General features: G+C 38.4%; 1 protein-coding gene across 4 annotated transcripts in view; it reads left to right on the top strand.

The window, feature by feature from the left end:
- Positions 1-1,105, top strand: part of WASF1 (WASP family member 1) — a 72,831-nt gene extending 71,726 nt beyond the window's left edge. For all 4 annotated transcript variants that reach the window (XM_062187655.1, XM_062187657.1, XM_062187653.1 and 1 more), the window contains exon 10: positions 1,055-1,105. In XM_062187655.1, the coding sequence (XP_062043639.1) occupies positions 1,055-1,088 (34 nt within the window). In that variant the 3' untranslated portion in view covers positions 1,089-1,105. The remainder of the gene's footprint in view (positions 1-1,054) is intronic.
- Positions 1,106-17,542: the final 16,437 nt, after the last annotated feature.

The raw sequence follows: 17,542 nt of genomic DNA, 5'->3' as shown, positions 1-17,542 counted from the left end.
GAAACCTCCTGAAGGAGAGCCATCCTAGCTGAGTCTATCCTAGACCAACCACACCCAAGCTCACCTGCTGGCCAAGCTCAGCCCACTGACTCATACGAGTAAAAATAAATGCTTATTGTCTTATCAGGGTGTTTTAGGGTAGATTATTTCATGCAGCATATTGTGGCAATACATAATTGATGCACAAGTTCACTTGATAACTTGATAATTTGGGGATTATTTAGGCAAATAACTATGACCTGTAATTTTTATAGAATAGAAATAATTAGCCAGGTTCAATTGTGGTAATTTACTTGGAACATAAAACATATTCACTAATGGCTTTAATCAACAAAAGATTTGATGTACTCTTTTGGGTAGCAAGCTTCAAAGAAGAAATTATTAGATAGTAATTTGAGGTTCCTTTCCAACCTTACAAAAAGCAGTAGAAAATTTGACTCAAGAAAATATGGCACTGGCCGGCGCCGCGGCTCAATAGGCTAATCCTCTGCCTTGCGGCGCTGGCACACCAGGTTCTAGTCCCGGTTGGGGCACCAGATTCTGTCCCAGTTGCCCCTCTTCCAGGCCAGCTCTCTGCTGTGGCCCAGGAAGGCAGTGGAGGATGGCCCAAGTGCTTGGGCCCTGCACCCGCATGGGAGACCAGGAGAAGCACCTGGCTCCTGCCATCGGATCAGCGCGGTGCACTGGCCGCGGCGGCCATTGGAGGGTGAACCAACGGCAAAGGAAGACCTTTCTCTCTGTCTCTCTCTCTCACTGTCCACTCTGCCTGTCAAAAAAAAAAAGAAAGAAAGAAAAAGAAAAAATGGCACAATTTAAAGTCTGTTTTCCTGAATGTGTTAATGGTCAAAAGGCAACAAATGTTATTGCTGTCCATCATCAAAGCCTGATGTGACCATATAACCAAAGCATAATGGTACTAGAGTTGGAGTAGTTAAGGATAATACAAAAGGTAATTGGTAAAGATTTGTCAGTACTAAAAGTAGATATATTAATCAGTAAAGCCCAACAGTATGTATCCTAAAAGTTTATAGTAGATATTTTGTTTGTTTTTCAGAAAATTCCTAGAAGATAAAGTACCAGCAGCCTGAAGAGGCCAGATATGTAGTATCCATTTTAAAATCAGAATAACTTTTCAGTTTGAATACTCAGCTTAAATTTGTTGAGAGAGATTTGGAAAAAATCATTCAATGGTCAATTTAAATACCCTAAGAAGAAAGTAAGTTACTGGGTAATGACTGTCTTTCTTATTCCATTATTTTACTATTCAACAGCATACAGAATCATAGAGTCAGAAAGAAATGAATTGTAAACCTTGGGGAAATAATTGAATTCACTGTTTAGATTGAGATCACTTGTTTACGTACATGTTACCAAAAACAATGAATGCTTTTAGTTCTTTATTTAATCCTGTTCTGTGTTTATTCTACTTCCTTGAAGCTTTTAATCCCTTTGGCTTTTGTGACACACTTTTCCTTCTCCTTCTTCCCATAAAAAGAAGGCAATAGAAGAGGAGGGAAATATCCACCTGCAGTATGTTTGTGGTGAAATGCAGTCATTGTAGAGGAAAGGGAGTTTCGTTTTTTCCTAAGGGCTATTTGTAAGGTTCAGATTTATAAGGTATTTTAAGCTATCACCAGTGCTTTTTATAACTTGAAATCAATTTGGGCAAATGAGATTGTTTCCAAAGCATTTTCATGTTATAAATATTTATTAAAAGATGAATAAGAATATTCATTTGTATTATGTTCTGAAAGTTACACAGTGCTTTTAGAAAGCCTTACCCTTTCTTTAATAACCATTCCACATCTCTATTTGCATGAAGTCTTCTCTGATTAGCACAACTTGTATTTGAATTCCTTTTCAATTTCTCTTAAATCTTCTATTATAAGCTTTCCTCAAATGATACCAGTGCTGTTTTACATCACAGTTACTACAGTTTCCCAAACAGATTACTCATAAAACAGCAGGGATGTTATCTTAAATAGGCAACTTGCAGTATTCTTTTTTTTTTTTTTTAATAAACAAGCTCAGAACTATTCTGTTTCATTCTGTCCACCAGGGCTCTTGGAATTATTTCTTCCTTGGCACTGCTCCTGTTTAAAATGTCTCATCCGGTTAATCGTAGTGACATGGTTGATACAAAACTAGTCCTAATTTTATCAAAACTACATGTGAATATACTTTAATAAGTGGGAAGTATGAGTGTAGGAATGATTGTTCTGGCCAAAAGACAAAAGTCATTAATACTTCTAAAGTTATTTTTTATTACAGATAGAAAAAAATTGTTCAAATGTTTTAATTTCATGAGAATTATCATAAATTAATTTCAGAATGCTGCTTTAACTTTGCCCTCAGTAAACATATCACTGCTATTTATTTTTTCATTTTCATTCTACTGCATTTAACTTGACCCTGACTTTTTGTAAAACCGCGTCTCTGAACTGAAGCAAGTGTAAAATAAAGTTCCTACATAGCTCAAGAAATTCCTTTTAGAATTTTTTTATCTCTGTAATATCCACTTACCAAAAAGTAAATGCAAATAAACCAATACAAGATACTAATCACCCACGATCAGGATTTAAAGGTAGCTTTGTTATGTTGAATTAGTGAAATGAATATCAAATTATGTTATTTCTAAGTTGGGTAATATACCTATAATTCATGAAAATCATCCTGCTGAAGTTAAATGGAATGCATGGGTCCTTGTATTACAAAGAATACATTTTTTCTCCCTTTATTCATTACTGTTCTAACAACAAATTTATTTATGTTCTTCATGACTTGGCTCCAGAATGCATCAGTAATCTCTGTTGCTTTTCAAGCCTAACAACCAGGCTCAGAATGAAGAATGAATACTAGCTTTGAATGAACATTTCAGACACTTTTTTTTAAAAGGCTAGTTATCAATACCTTTTTCTCATTATTGTAAGGCCAGCTGCTCTCATTTTTTTTTTCCTCTTTAGAAAAAAAAAAAAAAAAACAGCAGAGCATGCATTGAAAGTCATCTTTTTCAGGATATTTATAGTGTCTCTTTACTGTAAGTTTGTTTAATGATTTTAATATTGTATAATATCTGTATAAATTGTGTGTGTGTAATACTCTGATAAATTTCTTATTTATTCATCTTGCCTTTAGGCTAGCTTTTTCAGTACTACTCTTTTAATATAGGACATGGATGTCTCCAGTAGTAATAAAATTCCCTATCTGTTGTTTGACCTGAAAACAATATAAAACAAACTCCAAAACCATTAAATCACAATATGTCTTCCCTTGTAATAGCTTCTCATATTAATTTTTTTAAGATTTATTTATTTATTTGAAACTTGGAGTTACACACAGAGAGAAGGAGAGGCAGAGAGAGAGAGAGAGAGGTCTTCCATCTGCTGGTTCACTCCCCATTTGGCCTTAACGGCCGGAACTGTGCCAATCCGAAGCCAGGAGCCAGGAGCCTCTTCCAGGTATCCCACACGGGTGCAGGGGCCCAAGGACTTGGACCATCTTCTCCTGTTTTCCCAGGCGGTAGCAGAGAGTTGGAAGTGGAGCAGCCAGGATTAGAACCGGTGCCCATATGGGATGCGGGCACTGCAGGCAGTGGCTTTACCTGAGATTCCACAGCGCTGGGCCTGCTTCCTATTTTACTTAAAGTGTCTATTTCATTCTTACCTAGGAAAACCATGAAATGTTACCTTGTAACTTTAATGAAAAATCTATAAAGACTATTTATGTTGACCATTGCAGATTCCTGGTTTATTTTTCTTTCTTTTTACTATTTATTATTATAGTTCTTTTCATTTAGTCAACTTTTTTTTATACCTGCCGAGTTTTGAGACTGCTGGATATTGAGGCCACAACAGTGAATAGACAGAGCCCTACTTTCTGAGCATACAGATAAATTAACAAAAAACAGTGAACTATGTTGAGACTTATGGCACAGAGACTAAGCCTAGTGTAGGAAGTCAGAAAGGGTGGAACTAGAGACACATGTTGAAGTCAGGTAGAGTCTCCCAGGGAAAGGAAACGTGTGTGAATGTCCGAAAACGCTTAGTGCAAAGCATGCAAGGATTAGAGTGCTTAGAAATTAATTACAGGCCGGCGCCACAGCTCACTTGGCTAATCCTCCGCCTGCGGCGCCAGCACCCCGGGTTCTAGTCCCGGTCAGGGCGCCGGTTTCTGTCCCAGTTGCCCCTCTTCCATGCCAGCCCTCTGCTGTGGCCCGGGAAGTCACTGGAGGATGGCCCAAGTGCTTGGGCCTTACACCCGCATGGGAGACCAGGAGGAAGCACCTGGCTCCTGACTTTGGATCGGTGCAGCATGCTGGCCACAGCACACCAGCTGTGGCGGCCGTTTGTGGGGTGAACCAATGGAAGGAAGACCTTTCTCTCTGTCTCTCTCACTGTCTAACTCTGCCTGTCAAATTAAAAAAAAAAAATTAATTACAAAGGTCAGCAGCGGCAAATCATGAGGGGATCTTATGAGTCATATTAGAAAGTTTGCATTTTATTCACTGGGCAGTAAAATTAGATAAGCTATGTATTAGAAGAGCATTTTGGAAAGATGACTGGTGGCTGCGAAGGGGTAAATGAGTTAGAATTCAGGACCTGTGTTGTGGTGTAGCGGGTTAAGCTGCCATTTGAGACACCAGCATCCCATATGGATGCCAGTTTGTATCCTGGCTGCTTCACTGCCAATTCTCCCTGCTAATGCACCTGGAAAAGCAGCTGAAGATGGCCCAAGTGCTTAGGCCTCTGCACCCACGTGGGAGACCTGGAAGAAGCTCTTGGCTTCACTCTGGCCCAGCCCTAGCTGTTGCAGCCTTTTGAGGAGTAACCCAGGGGATGGAAGATCTCTTTCTCTCCCTCCCTCCTTTCCTCCCTCTCTGAACCTCTGCCTTTCAAATAAATAAAAAATTAAATCTTTTTTAAAAATGAGTTAGAAGTCAACTTGAATGTTAAGAGACCAGTAAGACTATCAGAATATGTGACAGATGATAGGGATAGTTAGAGAGGTGGCAGCAGAGATAGATAACAAGGTGGATTGAAGAGAGCATACTAGATTTGATAATTGGGGAGGAAGGCATCAAGAATGACTTCCCAGGTCCTGGATTACTGATACAAAGAGAATTAGAGGAGGAGCACATTTGGGAGGAGGGATGAAGCAGTTTGGAACGTAAAGCAAGGAGAGGGTCACTGGTGTGGGTGGAGGGAGAGATTACTCTTGTATTTGTAGAAGGAAACCTCTTTGTAGAAGAAGAACCTTGTTGTAGAGAAGGAGAAAAGAATGAAGAGGACACTTAAATCTGGAGGTCTGGTGCCAAAATTTTGTGATAATGTCATCCTTTATTTCTCTTGTTTTTTAAGATAATTTATGTTATTTGAAAGGCAGAGTTACAGAGCGAGCGAGCGAGCTTCCATTGCTGGTTCACTCCAAATAGCCACAACGGCTGGGCCTAGGCCATGCTGAAGCCGGGAGCCTGGAACTCTGTGTGTGTCCCCAACACGGGTGGCAGGGGCCCAGTCATTGGGGCCAGATTCCGCTGTTTTCCCAGGCTCAGCAGCGGAGCAGCCAGAACTCCAACGGGCACTCCTATGGGTTGCCAGCATCCCAGGCGGCAGCTTAACCCACTGTGCCATGATGCTGGTTCCTCCTTTCTGTTTCTGTCTGTATCTTTAAAGTAGGTAATAGCACTGCTCAGGGTGATTGAGGAAAAGATGACCATCAATAGTTTCAAGAAAAGAAGAAATGGTTTGAAATAGTCATTGTGAAAACTGGAGGCAGGGGGTGGGGCTTTCCAGAGAAATGGAAATTCAGACAACATAAATCAAAGGCATTGTTGAAGTGGGTGATTTGGAATTTGTAATGGCTCTGATATGCAATTTGTGATTATTTTCCAGCAGTCTGCAAATAATTTCCAGAAAGAAACAATTAAATTTGTCCAGAGTTTGGGTTTTGAGCAGAATGGAAAGACTATCTCCAGAGAAAATTGACCAATCTCCTTAATATCCCAAATCCCCTGATTAAACTCTCCCTTTGACATTTTTCTCATACAATTTGCTGCGATGCTAGTTTGATCTCCTTTTCTGATTCAGTCATTCACAAACTCCCCTGGGTTGTCAGATAACGCGGATAAGTCCTCTTGTCTTTTTAAGACTTCATTCTACCCTCCCACGCTTGATACCATCTAGAGTATTTTTCTACTTAGGGTTGTTATGCAGTCCTCCTTTTACCTATAACACCTGCAGAATTTCTGCCTTGTTCCCATTTAACATGTTCAGCAACCCTTTATTCTGTTCTCTTTCAGATCTAGAAGTCTTACTTGTAAGGATTCTGTCAAAGATAATTCTGCCATGAAGGTTGTGTAATTCAAAACAAAGAAACAGCTAAGGGAGGCTCTTTGGGATTTGACTTTTTTTGTCTATCTCATTCATGGATGAGTTAACTTATTTACTCTGTCAGCAGGAATTCTTTTTCTTAATAGAAGTAAGCATGAATACTTATGCTTGATTCTGTTAATTTTATCTTTAGAGTATGTCAAAATGAGGCTAAATTCTTAGGTTTGAGTCTTGGGTTAATTTTCTGCAACTGTTTGGCAATGAACTTTTATCCTTCACAAGCCATCTCAAAAAGTGTAGCATAGGATCTCAGCAAAAGAATATGGATGATTTATTGTAAACTGCGTGCTCTTGATAATAACTCAAAGAAGAGGACCTACTAATTAACACTAGGCTTTTCATCTTGTTATCTGTGACTGGCCCATTCCTGTTGTTTGTTTAGTCTTTTTCTATTATGAAACAATGTGTGCAGAAAAGGGCATAAAATTTGCAGCTCAGTGATCTATCACAGTGTAACCACCATCCAAGGCAAGAAAGAGAATATTGCAGTCACCACTCCAGAAGCCTCTCTTATGTACCTCCTAATCACCACTCTTTCCCTAACTCTAACCCCAAAGGTAGCCACTATCACTTCTTTGCTTCTGTCTAGACTTTTACCACCTAACTGTGTGTTTCTGAATACTATAGTTTAATTTTGCTTATAGTTTCAACTATATAAATGATCTTTTAAGTATGTGCTTTTCTTGTATCTGACTTCTCTTAAAATTGTGTTTGTGATATTCAGCCTGTTACGTGTAACTCCTTTGTTCATTTTCATTGTTTTATAGGCTGTGCTATAGATATGCTACAATTTAGCTATCTATTGTTAATGGATATTTTAGTTTCTAATTTGAGGCTTTTATAAATAATGCTGCAGTTTTTCCTTGTGCGTCTTATTCATGTGCAGGCATTTATGTGAAGTATGTACCCAGAAGTAGAATTACTAAATCATAGAATCATATCTTTAGTTTTAGTAGATAATGCCAGACTGCTTGCCAAAGAAGTTGTACCAGTTCATACCCCTACTAGCAGTAGTAAGACTGAACATTGGTTCAGTATATTGGCTACCTTCTCTGCTTTCTTATGGCTTTATCATGTCACTTTAATGAAGTTACTGATTATAATGTAATCTGTTTTTATGGTTTGTGCTATCTGTCACAAGTGTGCTCTAACTATCTGTAGCGGCCATAAAGCTAGACCATTTGTATCTCCTGCTGAGGGAAGCACTGTTGACTGATGGCCCCAGTGGCTAGCCTCAGGGTCTATGTTTAAGAAATCTTTCCATATGCCAGAGTTATAAATTATTCTTTTATGTTGTCTTTCAGACATTTTGTTCTTTTGCCTTTTTATTTAGATCTGTAATCCATCTGGAATTGATTTTTGTGTATGGTGTGAGGTAGGAATTAAGTTTTTTGTTTTCATGTGAATGTCCAGTCAAGCAAGCACTATTTGTTGAAAAGATTATCCTTTCCCATTGCTCTCTAGGGCCAACTCATCAAAAGCACAAAAAAACCACATGAGTATATATGCATGCTAAGAGAGTACTTTATAGAATTCATTTTAAAAACAAAATAAAATTTTTAATTTAATTTATTGCAAAACTTGAATCCATCATTTTTAATAATATGCATGTTTTGAAGAGATTTATTTATTTAGTTGTAAGTCAGAGTTACAGATAGGGGGAGAGGAAGAGGGGAAGAGAGAGAGAGAATGAGTGAGAGAGAGGGAGAATCTCCCATCCTCTAGTTCACTCCCCAGATGGCTGCAACTGCTAGCACTGGGCCAGGCCAAAGTCAGGAGTCAGGAGCTTCATCTATGTCTCCCACATGGGTGTTAGGAGCCCAAACACTTGGACCATCTTCCACTACTTTTTCCAGGCCATTAGCAGGGAGCTGGGTGGGAAGTAGAGCAGCCAGGACACAAATTGTCACCCATAATGGATGGTGGAATCACAGGCAATGCCCTTACCCACTATGCCAAGTTGCTGGCCTCCAAAAATATTCATTTCACATGAACTTTTTGAAGAGCTCTCATATGGAAGGATACAAAAACTTTCTGTACCAAGATAAACATCTTTTAATTTCATTTTCCATGAATTTTAATTTTCTGGTATTTGAAACATGACTATCATGATGACAGTATAGATTGTCACAAATACATGAGACTTTATTACGTTCCATTGGTCTGTCCTTACACCAGTGTTAAGGTTTTTTAATTGTTACAGCTGTATAATAAGTGTTGATATCCAGAAAGTAAGCCTGTTCACTATGTTGTTTTTTTCATCAGGACGATGTTTAGTATTCTTGGCCCTTTGCTTTTCTCTATAAATTTTAGAATCTGATGGGCTGCTAACAGTTTGGATATTGAGAGGCAGCAGTAGCTAGACTGGCTTTGGTAAGTAGGAACTCATTACGAATCCTTCATTTCTGCCATGCTAGCTACTGTTCATGTGCCCTCATGCAAGGTTTCCTAGCCTTAGCATAGCAGAACTGCTTCAGCTGAGCATTTAAACATCTTTAGAACTCTGTGCCTCTAGTGAACAGACCTTCAGTTAGCTGCTCAGCTGTATCTGTTCTTACACAGCAAAAAAATAAAGGCCTCATTGTAAGCTATGAAACTAAGCTTTTACACTTTAACTGCTTGCTAACAGCCTTCACTTTCTCATTCCTCTGTAGAGAATCATAGCAACTTAGCAATAAGCAGCCTGCTCTACTGTCCTTGTAGGCATTGTTCTCCCCATTTCATTAAAATCGAATCACTACGCATACAAGGACATTGTCTTCCTCGGGATGCTTTTCCAGGTCACCATTGGTGCAATCTAGCAATTTGGCCACTACTTAGTGTCATAGATTATCCAGGCCCTACGTACCACTTGGGATGACATCCTCTCTGCTCACCAGGCCAGCTCTAACATCCCTTGGATATGTGTATACCAATACAACATTAGATGCATATGAGATTTATTGGTGGGAATACCTATGAAGAATAAAGGGGAAGGGAAAAGAGGATAGATTGGAAAAGTGTCATAGACTGCCTAGCTGTTCTAAGAAAGTTTTGGCCAGACCTATAGGGAATCTGCAAGCCAGTTACCTTTATTGGAATGGACCAGTATTACTAACCCTGCTGTGCTTCATCATTGTCTGCGGTAAATTTGGCCTCAACAGAAATGCAGTAGACCTTGAGGCTAGCCACTGGGGCCATCAGTCAACAGTGCTTCCCTCAGCAGGAGATACAAATGGTCTAGCTTTATGGCCGCTACAGATACTTAGAGCACATTTGTAAAAAAAATCAAATGACTGTTTGATTACATTTCTGGGTTTTGTACTGTGCCATTGATTTAATTCTGCCAATTCCACACAGTTTTGGTACTGGTGCCTTTTGTTAAGTCTTTGGACTTGGATACTGTAAACCTTCCAGTGTGTTCTTTTCAGGATTGTTCTGGATGGTCTGCATTCTTTAAATCCCCATCTGCATTTCAGAATAAGCTTGTCAGTTTGTTTGAAAAAACTTTTTTCTCTGGGATTTTGACTGGAATTGCATTAAATTTATAGCCCAACTTTGAAGAGAATTGACAGCTTAACAATATTGAGTCTTCTAATCCATAAGCATGGTTTATCTCTGTTAAGTCTTCTTGAATTCTTCTCAGCAGTGTTTTGTAGTCTTCAGTGCATATCTTCTGTTTTTTATTTCCTGAAGTATTTTATGTTTTGACGGTATTTATATTTTTAAATTTTATTTTCTAGTTTCTTTTAGTTGACAGACGTATAATTGGTTTTTGCATATTGATGTCCTTCAAACTTGCTAAATTCACTTACTAGTTCTAATAGTTGCTTTCTAGATTCCTTAAACATTTTAATGTAAACAGTCATGCCATCTGTGAATAGGAACAGTTTACTTATTTCTGACCTGTATACTTTTTATTTCTTTTTCTTGTTTTATGACCCTGGCTAGGACTTCCAGTACAGTGTTCAGTAGGAATGAGAAGAGCATCCTTGCTTAGATCCTGTCTTAGTGGGAGACATTCTGTATTTCGCCATTAAGGTTGATGTTAGCTGTAGAGTTTTTGTATGTCTTTTAGCAGATTGAGTGAGTTCTCTGCCAGTCCAAATTTGCTAAAAGTTTGGATTGATTTGGAGTTAAATGTTGTCAGATACTCTTTCTATTTCTACTGAACTGATGATATGACTTTTCTCCTTTATTAATATGATGAATTACATTGATTGTCAATATTTTTATCAATCTTGCATTTCTGGAATAAGCTCTTGCTTGGTCATGATCCTTTTTATATATTGATGGATTTGGTTTGCTAATGTTCTCTTAAAGATTTTTATATTTTCTGTCTTTGTCAGATTTTCTACTGGTGTTACTCTGGCTTCATGAAAGTGTTCCTTCTGTTTCTGAGAGTTTTTGCAAGATTGGCATTGTTTCTTTTATAAATATTTGATAAAATTTGATAGTAAACTCATTTGGGCTTAGAAGGTTTTTGGTAAACTCTTTTAGAAAAGATAGATATTAGGTAATGCAAATTTTCAGTTGTGTCCATTGCTTCCAAATTACTTTAATTTAAATTAATTTAATTTAACTTAATTTACTAGTACAAGGTTGTTCATAATATGCCCCCATTGTCCTTTTAATGTCTGTAGAATCTATGATGATATTGTAGGTTTCTTTTTATTTATTCTCCTTGGAATCCAAAGGGCTTCTTCGGTCTATAGCTTGGTTCTTTCATCAGTTTTGAAACATTCTCATTGTCTCTTAAAAATTTTCTGCCCTACCGACTGTTTTTTCCTCCTGCAATCCCAGTTATCCACGTGTTAGGCTATCTCACTGTCTCTTCTTTGTCTTTTCATCTCTATTCTGTATTTCCCTTCTTTTTGTCTGTTTCATTTAGATTTTTTTTTCTGACTTTTTCTGTAATTCCCTTAATCTTTATCAAATCTGCTGTTGCATCCTTTGAATTCCTAATTTCTGTTATGTGTTGATCATTTCTAAAATTTCCAATTGTTTTTAAAGTTTCTGATCCTTTATCAAGAAAGCTTTTCTCTCCTTGAGAATAGTAAGGATAGCTATTTCATAGTCTGTATCTGATCATTCTAATATCTAGGGCCCTTTGCTGTGAGAATGAATTGCAGGTCTCATAGCCTGTCCAAGGTTGAACCTTACTCACAGGATGCAGCCCTTTAGGGTTTAATGTCAAGTAAGGAAATTCACCTGGCTTTCCTCTGTGGCCAGTTCCATACACCAGTACCTGTCCCCCTAGCACCAGGAGGGTGAGAGAGGCAATGCACATTTTCTCAGTAGTTCCCTCAGGAATCATTAAACTCATTTCTCCTGGGAGTAAAGTGACCCTCAACATTGAGCCATCAAACACCCCCAAAGGTTAGCCTGATAGTTCTTTATTGTCATGTTGTCTCTCAAGTGGTTTAAGCTATATATCTTTAATGTTTTGTCTATTTTCTCTAATTGTCCTTAACAAGAGGGTAAATACAAATTACCTACTCCACCATTACTAGAAAAGATTAGCTATCCCATTTATCAACAAAAAGAAAATTAATGTGAGGCCAATTTTGATACTTGTTAAAAGAAAAAATAGTAGCCTAACATTTTTCCATCTTGAGCATGAGTTACATAAAATGCACAATTTCCAAATTTATAACTGAGTTCTTAAAGCTCACAGTTAAACTATTTGTTGCATGCAGCTGCATTTAAAGGCACGTCAAAACAAAAAAGAATTGTGAACAGTCCAAGTTATTTTTAACTAACAAAGGAAAGTGTTCAAAAGCATGAAAACAGAAGCTTATTTAAGGGGAGGTAGTGCATCCCTGGAGTATTTTGAGGTATTAAAAAAAAAGCAAGACCTGTCAGATGGCTCCCAGTTTACTTGCTCAGGGACTTACAGGGTGATATTTGAAGTTGTGCAACTTGCAAAAAAAACTTTATCATAAATCAATTCTCCAGTGATTCTCTACTTTGAAGCACTCTTGCCTAAGGGAGGGCAAGTGTGTTTGAAACATTTATGTATGCTTCAACTCTATTTTAGCTTTTTCGTGATGGTCGAATCTTTATGGATTACAAAGATAACAGGAATTTGATAATTCTGCCAGAAGGTAGAGACTGTGTCTCCCTCATCTTTCTGTTCCTCGTTGTTGGTACAATGCATGTCTGCTAAACTATTAGCTATCTAGAATCCCTGAGAAATCGCTCATTCTGGAACAAGCTCCTTTTCATATAACTAAGGGTTAAAATTCTGTGTACTGTAACGGAAGTGTTACCACCATGACCCCCATGGACCACCTGTTATTTTTGTGCCAGGCACTGTCTTAAGTGGTTTACATTCTTTTTCTCCTTTAATCCTCCCAGCAATAAGATTAGGGAGGAAATGGTATTATCTCCATTTTGCAGGGGAAGGAGCTGAGGTTCAGAGCTGTGACTTGGCCCTTGTATTACAATTTTTCTAGAGTAAGGTCTAGATAAGGACTAGATTTGAATCCAGGTCAGTCTGATTCCACAGCCCAGGTTACTGCTGTTACTGAAAGCTATGTGAATTTCTCTGCCTTTTAAAAAAATATTCTAGACATTATTTCTATTTCTTAAGTGATTCTTGTGTAGTACTTAACAATGAATTATGATTATTTATATTACTGTCTCCTATTACTCTGTGAGAATTTTGAGAACTGTGTTTTATTTATTTCTGTGTCCCCAACTCTCAGTTTAGGCTACAATTTACAGGAGACTTTCAATAAATATCTGTTAAAAGTAATGGGAGAAAAATGAATTTATTATTGTCATTATCAGAATTAGTTACTCTAAAAATATAGAGACAAAAATAAATTATTATGGGGAATGTAGCTAAAAGGGCAGTGTTTTCACTGACATCATACTTGAATGTTGCTTTTTTTGAGAAAAGTTCTAAGCATCATTTTTCTTGTTATTCATTTCTTTCTTTCATTCACATTAGCCGATTATATGCCTGCAAAGATGAGGAATACGGATATGAAGTTGCTTACAGTCAATTTGCATAAAGGATTGAAGCTAGCATAGCTGTGCCTGTTTTAGGAAGAGTAAGATTTTTTTTCTAGCAAAATGTGTTAGAAATCAGAGACTGAGACACCCTTACCATGGGAAATTTTCTGACTCTGAACAGAATCCTCTACTGTACTGTTCTATTTATGTTGACCTGTCAGCATGATGGATGCCTCTTTCATACCATGAGTAGCAGATAACTCTGGTTGACTTCTGTCCGCTCCTGGGTTCACTTACTTTGTTAGTTCATGGAGGAAGGAAGAATAGCCTGTCATACCCAGTGTTTATCCAACTTGGCTCATCATTGGAATCATCTATGAAACTTTTAGAAACCTGTCAGCCATTATCTCATTACATATTTCCTCCTTTCCTGTTCTCTCTCTCTTCTCCCAGGATCCAATTACATGTATACTGGCAATTAGATATTGTCGCACTGCTCTTGGATGCCCCTCCCCTCCATCGCCACACAAACATACTCCTTTTTTCCATGATGTTTCAGTTTGGGGTTATTCCTGTCTTTGAAGTTCACTGGTTATTTCTTTGGCTATGTCAAGTCAACTAATATCAAGGCATTCTACATCTCAGTTACTGATCTTCATATTTCTAGCACTTATATTTTATTCATTCTTATAGTTAAGAATGGCTTTATATATAGTTATGTATAGTTCTTATATACATAGCTATTAACTATAAGACTGAATCTTCTCTCTGCTGAAATTTTTCTGTTTATGCACATTATCTACCCTTTGCTAGAGTGTTTAACATAGTGATCATTGTTGTTTTAAAATTCCCTGATAGTTCTAAGAATAGATGCACTCTGATTGGCTTTGCCATTCTGATGAGTATGAAATAGTATCTCTTTATTTATCATTTTTCCATATGTTTTTGGACTTTTATTCCCCTGATTCTTGTCAGTATCCTTTGCCCATTTTTATTAGAATATTTATCTTTTTCTTATTGATTTATACTATATAATAATATGAGCTGTAAATATCTTCAACCAACCCATAGCTTCTCTTTTAACTTTAAATATGCATTTTAGCACACAGTTGTAAATTTTAACATGCAGTCAAATTTACTGTTATTTTTCTTTATGGTTTGTATTTTTCATGTCTGGTTAAAGATATCTTTGTACCCAGAGGTAATAAAGATTTTAATATAATTTCTCCTGGAAACTAAGAAGCTATTCACATTAAATCTTTAACCATCTGGAATTTATTTTTGTTTATAGTTTAAGATACAAAATCTAATATTTTTCTTTATGAAGAAAAAACTATGCAGTCCTCCCTGTCCGCCCTGAATTGTAATGACACCTCTCATTTATCACATTCCCACGAGTCCATGAGTTGGTAGTTGATTAGTCTAGCTCTACAACAATTCACTTTCCTAATTACTATAGATTTCTAAGTCTTGATTTTTGATAGGCCAAATTGCTAAATAAATTGCAGTGCTAACTTATCAAATACTGTGAATATTAAAGATCAGTTTAGTATATATTAGGTAAAGATTTCAACATTTTGCCCATATAGCAACATAAAGTGAAAAAACTACCTGAATTGCATAAATTTTTATCTGTGCATAAAATGCACAAAGAGAATATGGCTCCAGTTTTCTTTTCTCTTAAATATTTATTTATGTATTTATTTATTTAAAAGGCAGAATGTCAGAGAGAGAGAGATTTCATCCACTGGCTACTCTCAATTGCCTACAACAATCAGTGCTGGTCAGGCTGGAGCCAGGAGCCAGGGTCTCTCACATGGGTAGCAGAGATCCAAGTACTTTAGTCATCTTCTGCTGCCTCCCAGCGTGCATAGTAGCAAAAAGCTGGATCAAATGTGGATGTCCTAAGCAGTGGTTTAGCTTTGGAGCCACAGCTCCAGCCCGTGTGACTCCAATTTTCAAAGAATACATATTGAACTCCTTTTCCATAGTTGTAGGAAAACATCAGTCTCCACCTATAAATTTTGCAGGTCAGTCAGCAACCACCTAGAGAACCTGTTGTTAGGCATCTACAATCGCTACTAGTTTCTTAGAATTGAGGAAACATACTTAGTTTCTTTAAAATCTTACAATTCTGCAAATACATAGAAGAATTTTGATATTTCAAATATCTCTAGATATTATATTACCATTTTTCCAGAAGTTAATATACTTTTTTCTACATAAAAACATTTATTTTTTTTTTATTTTTAAATTCACAAGTAGATTGTGACTTTTTTTTTTTTTTTCTTTTTTTGACAGGCAGAGTGGACAGTGAGAGAGAGACAGAGAGAAAGGTCTTCCTTTTGCCGTTGATTCACCCTCCAATGGCCGCCACGGTAGCGCGCTGTGGCCGGCGCACCGCGCTGTTCCGATGGCAGGAGCCAGGTGCTTCTCCTGATCTCCCATGGGGTGCAGAGCCCAAGCACTTGGGCCATCCTCCACTGCACTCCCTGGCCACAGCAGAGAGCTGGCCTGGAAGAGGGGCAACCGGAACAGGATCGGTGCCCCGACCGGGACTAGAACCCGGTGTGCCGGCGCCGCAAGGAAAAACATTTATTTTTTAAAAATTACATTTTAAAGCTATATTTTAGGATTTAAAAGATTACACAGATGCTGGGTTAGAATCACCAGCTCAGGGGTGGGAGAGAAGGAAAGAAACACACCACTGTGGCACAGCGGGTCAAGGCCCTGGCCTGCAGTGCCGGCATCCCATACGAGCACCAGTTCGAGTCCCAGCTGCTCCACTTCTGATCCAGCTCTCTGCTATGGTCTGGGAAAGCAGTGGAAGATGGCCCAAGTCCTTGGGCCCCTGCACCCACGTGGGAGACCCGGAAGAAGCTCCTGGCTTTGGGTCAGCTCAGCTCTGGCCTTTGCAGTCATTTGGGGAGTGAACCAGTGGATGGAGGAACTACTCTCTCTCTCTCTTTCTCTGGCTCTACCTTTCTCTGTAACTCTGTCTTTCAAATAAAATAGAATAAATCTTAAAAAGAAACATCTCTTTCAGACATTTTACGTATATGTTTGTACATATATAGGTACATGCAGAAAGAGAAAAAGTAATTTTGATACCTTTTATCTTCTCCCTTCAGGATAAATTTCCTCCTCACTCAGTCGTTCTCCATCTCATCCCACCTAACACTTCCCCTTCTGTACTACCTCAGTCTCTGTCCACTGTGCTGAACAGTTCTGCAGCCCCTGTCACCACCCCACCTATTTCTGTCTCTGAGCAGAGACAAATCTTCCCCCCCATCTCATCGCTAAAACAGACATACTCACTCTCTTATGAAGAAGAGAGCCAACAACTTACAAAACAATTTGAAAATGAAAATGAGGCCGGCGCTGCGGCTCAATAGGCTAATCATCTGCCTACAGCGCTGGCACACTGGGTTCTAGTCCCGGTCGGGGTGCCGGATTCTGTCCCGGTTGCCCCTCTTCCAGGCCAGCTCTCTGCTGTGTCCAGGGAGTGCAGTGGAGGATGGCCCAAGTTCTTGGGCCCTGCACCCGCATGGGCGACCAGGAGAAGCACCTGGCTCCTGGCTTCGGATCAGCGCGCCGGCCACGGCGGCCATTGGAGGGTGAACCAACCTTTTTCTCTCTCTCTCTGTCACTGTCCACTCTGCCTATCCGGAAAAAAAAAAAAATGAAAATGAGACCAAAGGCATATAAATAAGAGGATGGATTTATAAAAAAAAAATGTAATGGTTCATTTTCAATACAGAATGTTGAATGGAAAATTACTGTAACTGGCTTGTGCAAACAGCTCACGGATGTTGTTAGCCGTCTAGGTCAGCCATCTCATTAACGAAAGTCAACCCTCCTCTTCCACATGTGCAGTGGACTTAAACACTATCAGTAAGCTGACAAGCTGTAATCTCCAGAAAGGTTTCTCACTAATGACTTATTTTGCTCCTATAGGATGTTTATCATAATATGCTAAACACCAGAAAAGCTTAAACCCAAAGAGTGATCATTATGATGTGATTCTTAGTGTTTCCAAAAACAGTTGTGGAGCAGGTTTTCCTGGATGCCTGTCAACTCATTCCCAAGAGCTGCATTTATGGATTGACGTTATGGTGTGAGGTGTCTTGTCAATCTTGTGACCTTGATGCTGAGAAATAGCCTGCAAATGATACCTCAGTGAACACAGCTTCAGAGGCAGGAGCATCATG

Source organism: Lepus europaeus, chromosome 3 (assembly GCF_033115175.1).
Source record: "Lepus europaeus isolate LE1 chromosome 3, mLepTim1.pri, whole genome shotgun sequence".
Taxonomy (NCBI): domain Eukaryota; kingdom Metazoa; phylum Chordata; class Mammalia; order Lagomorpha; family Leporidae; genus Lepus; species Lepus europaeus.
This window is presented reverse-complemented; position numbering and strand designations above follow the sequence as displayed.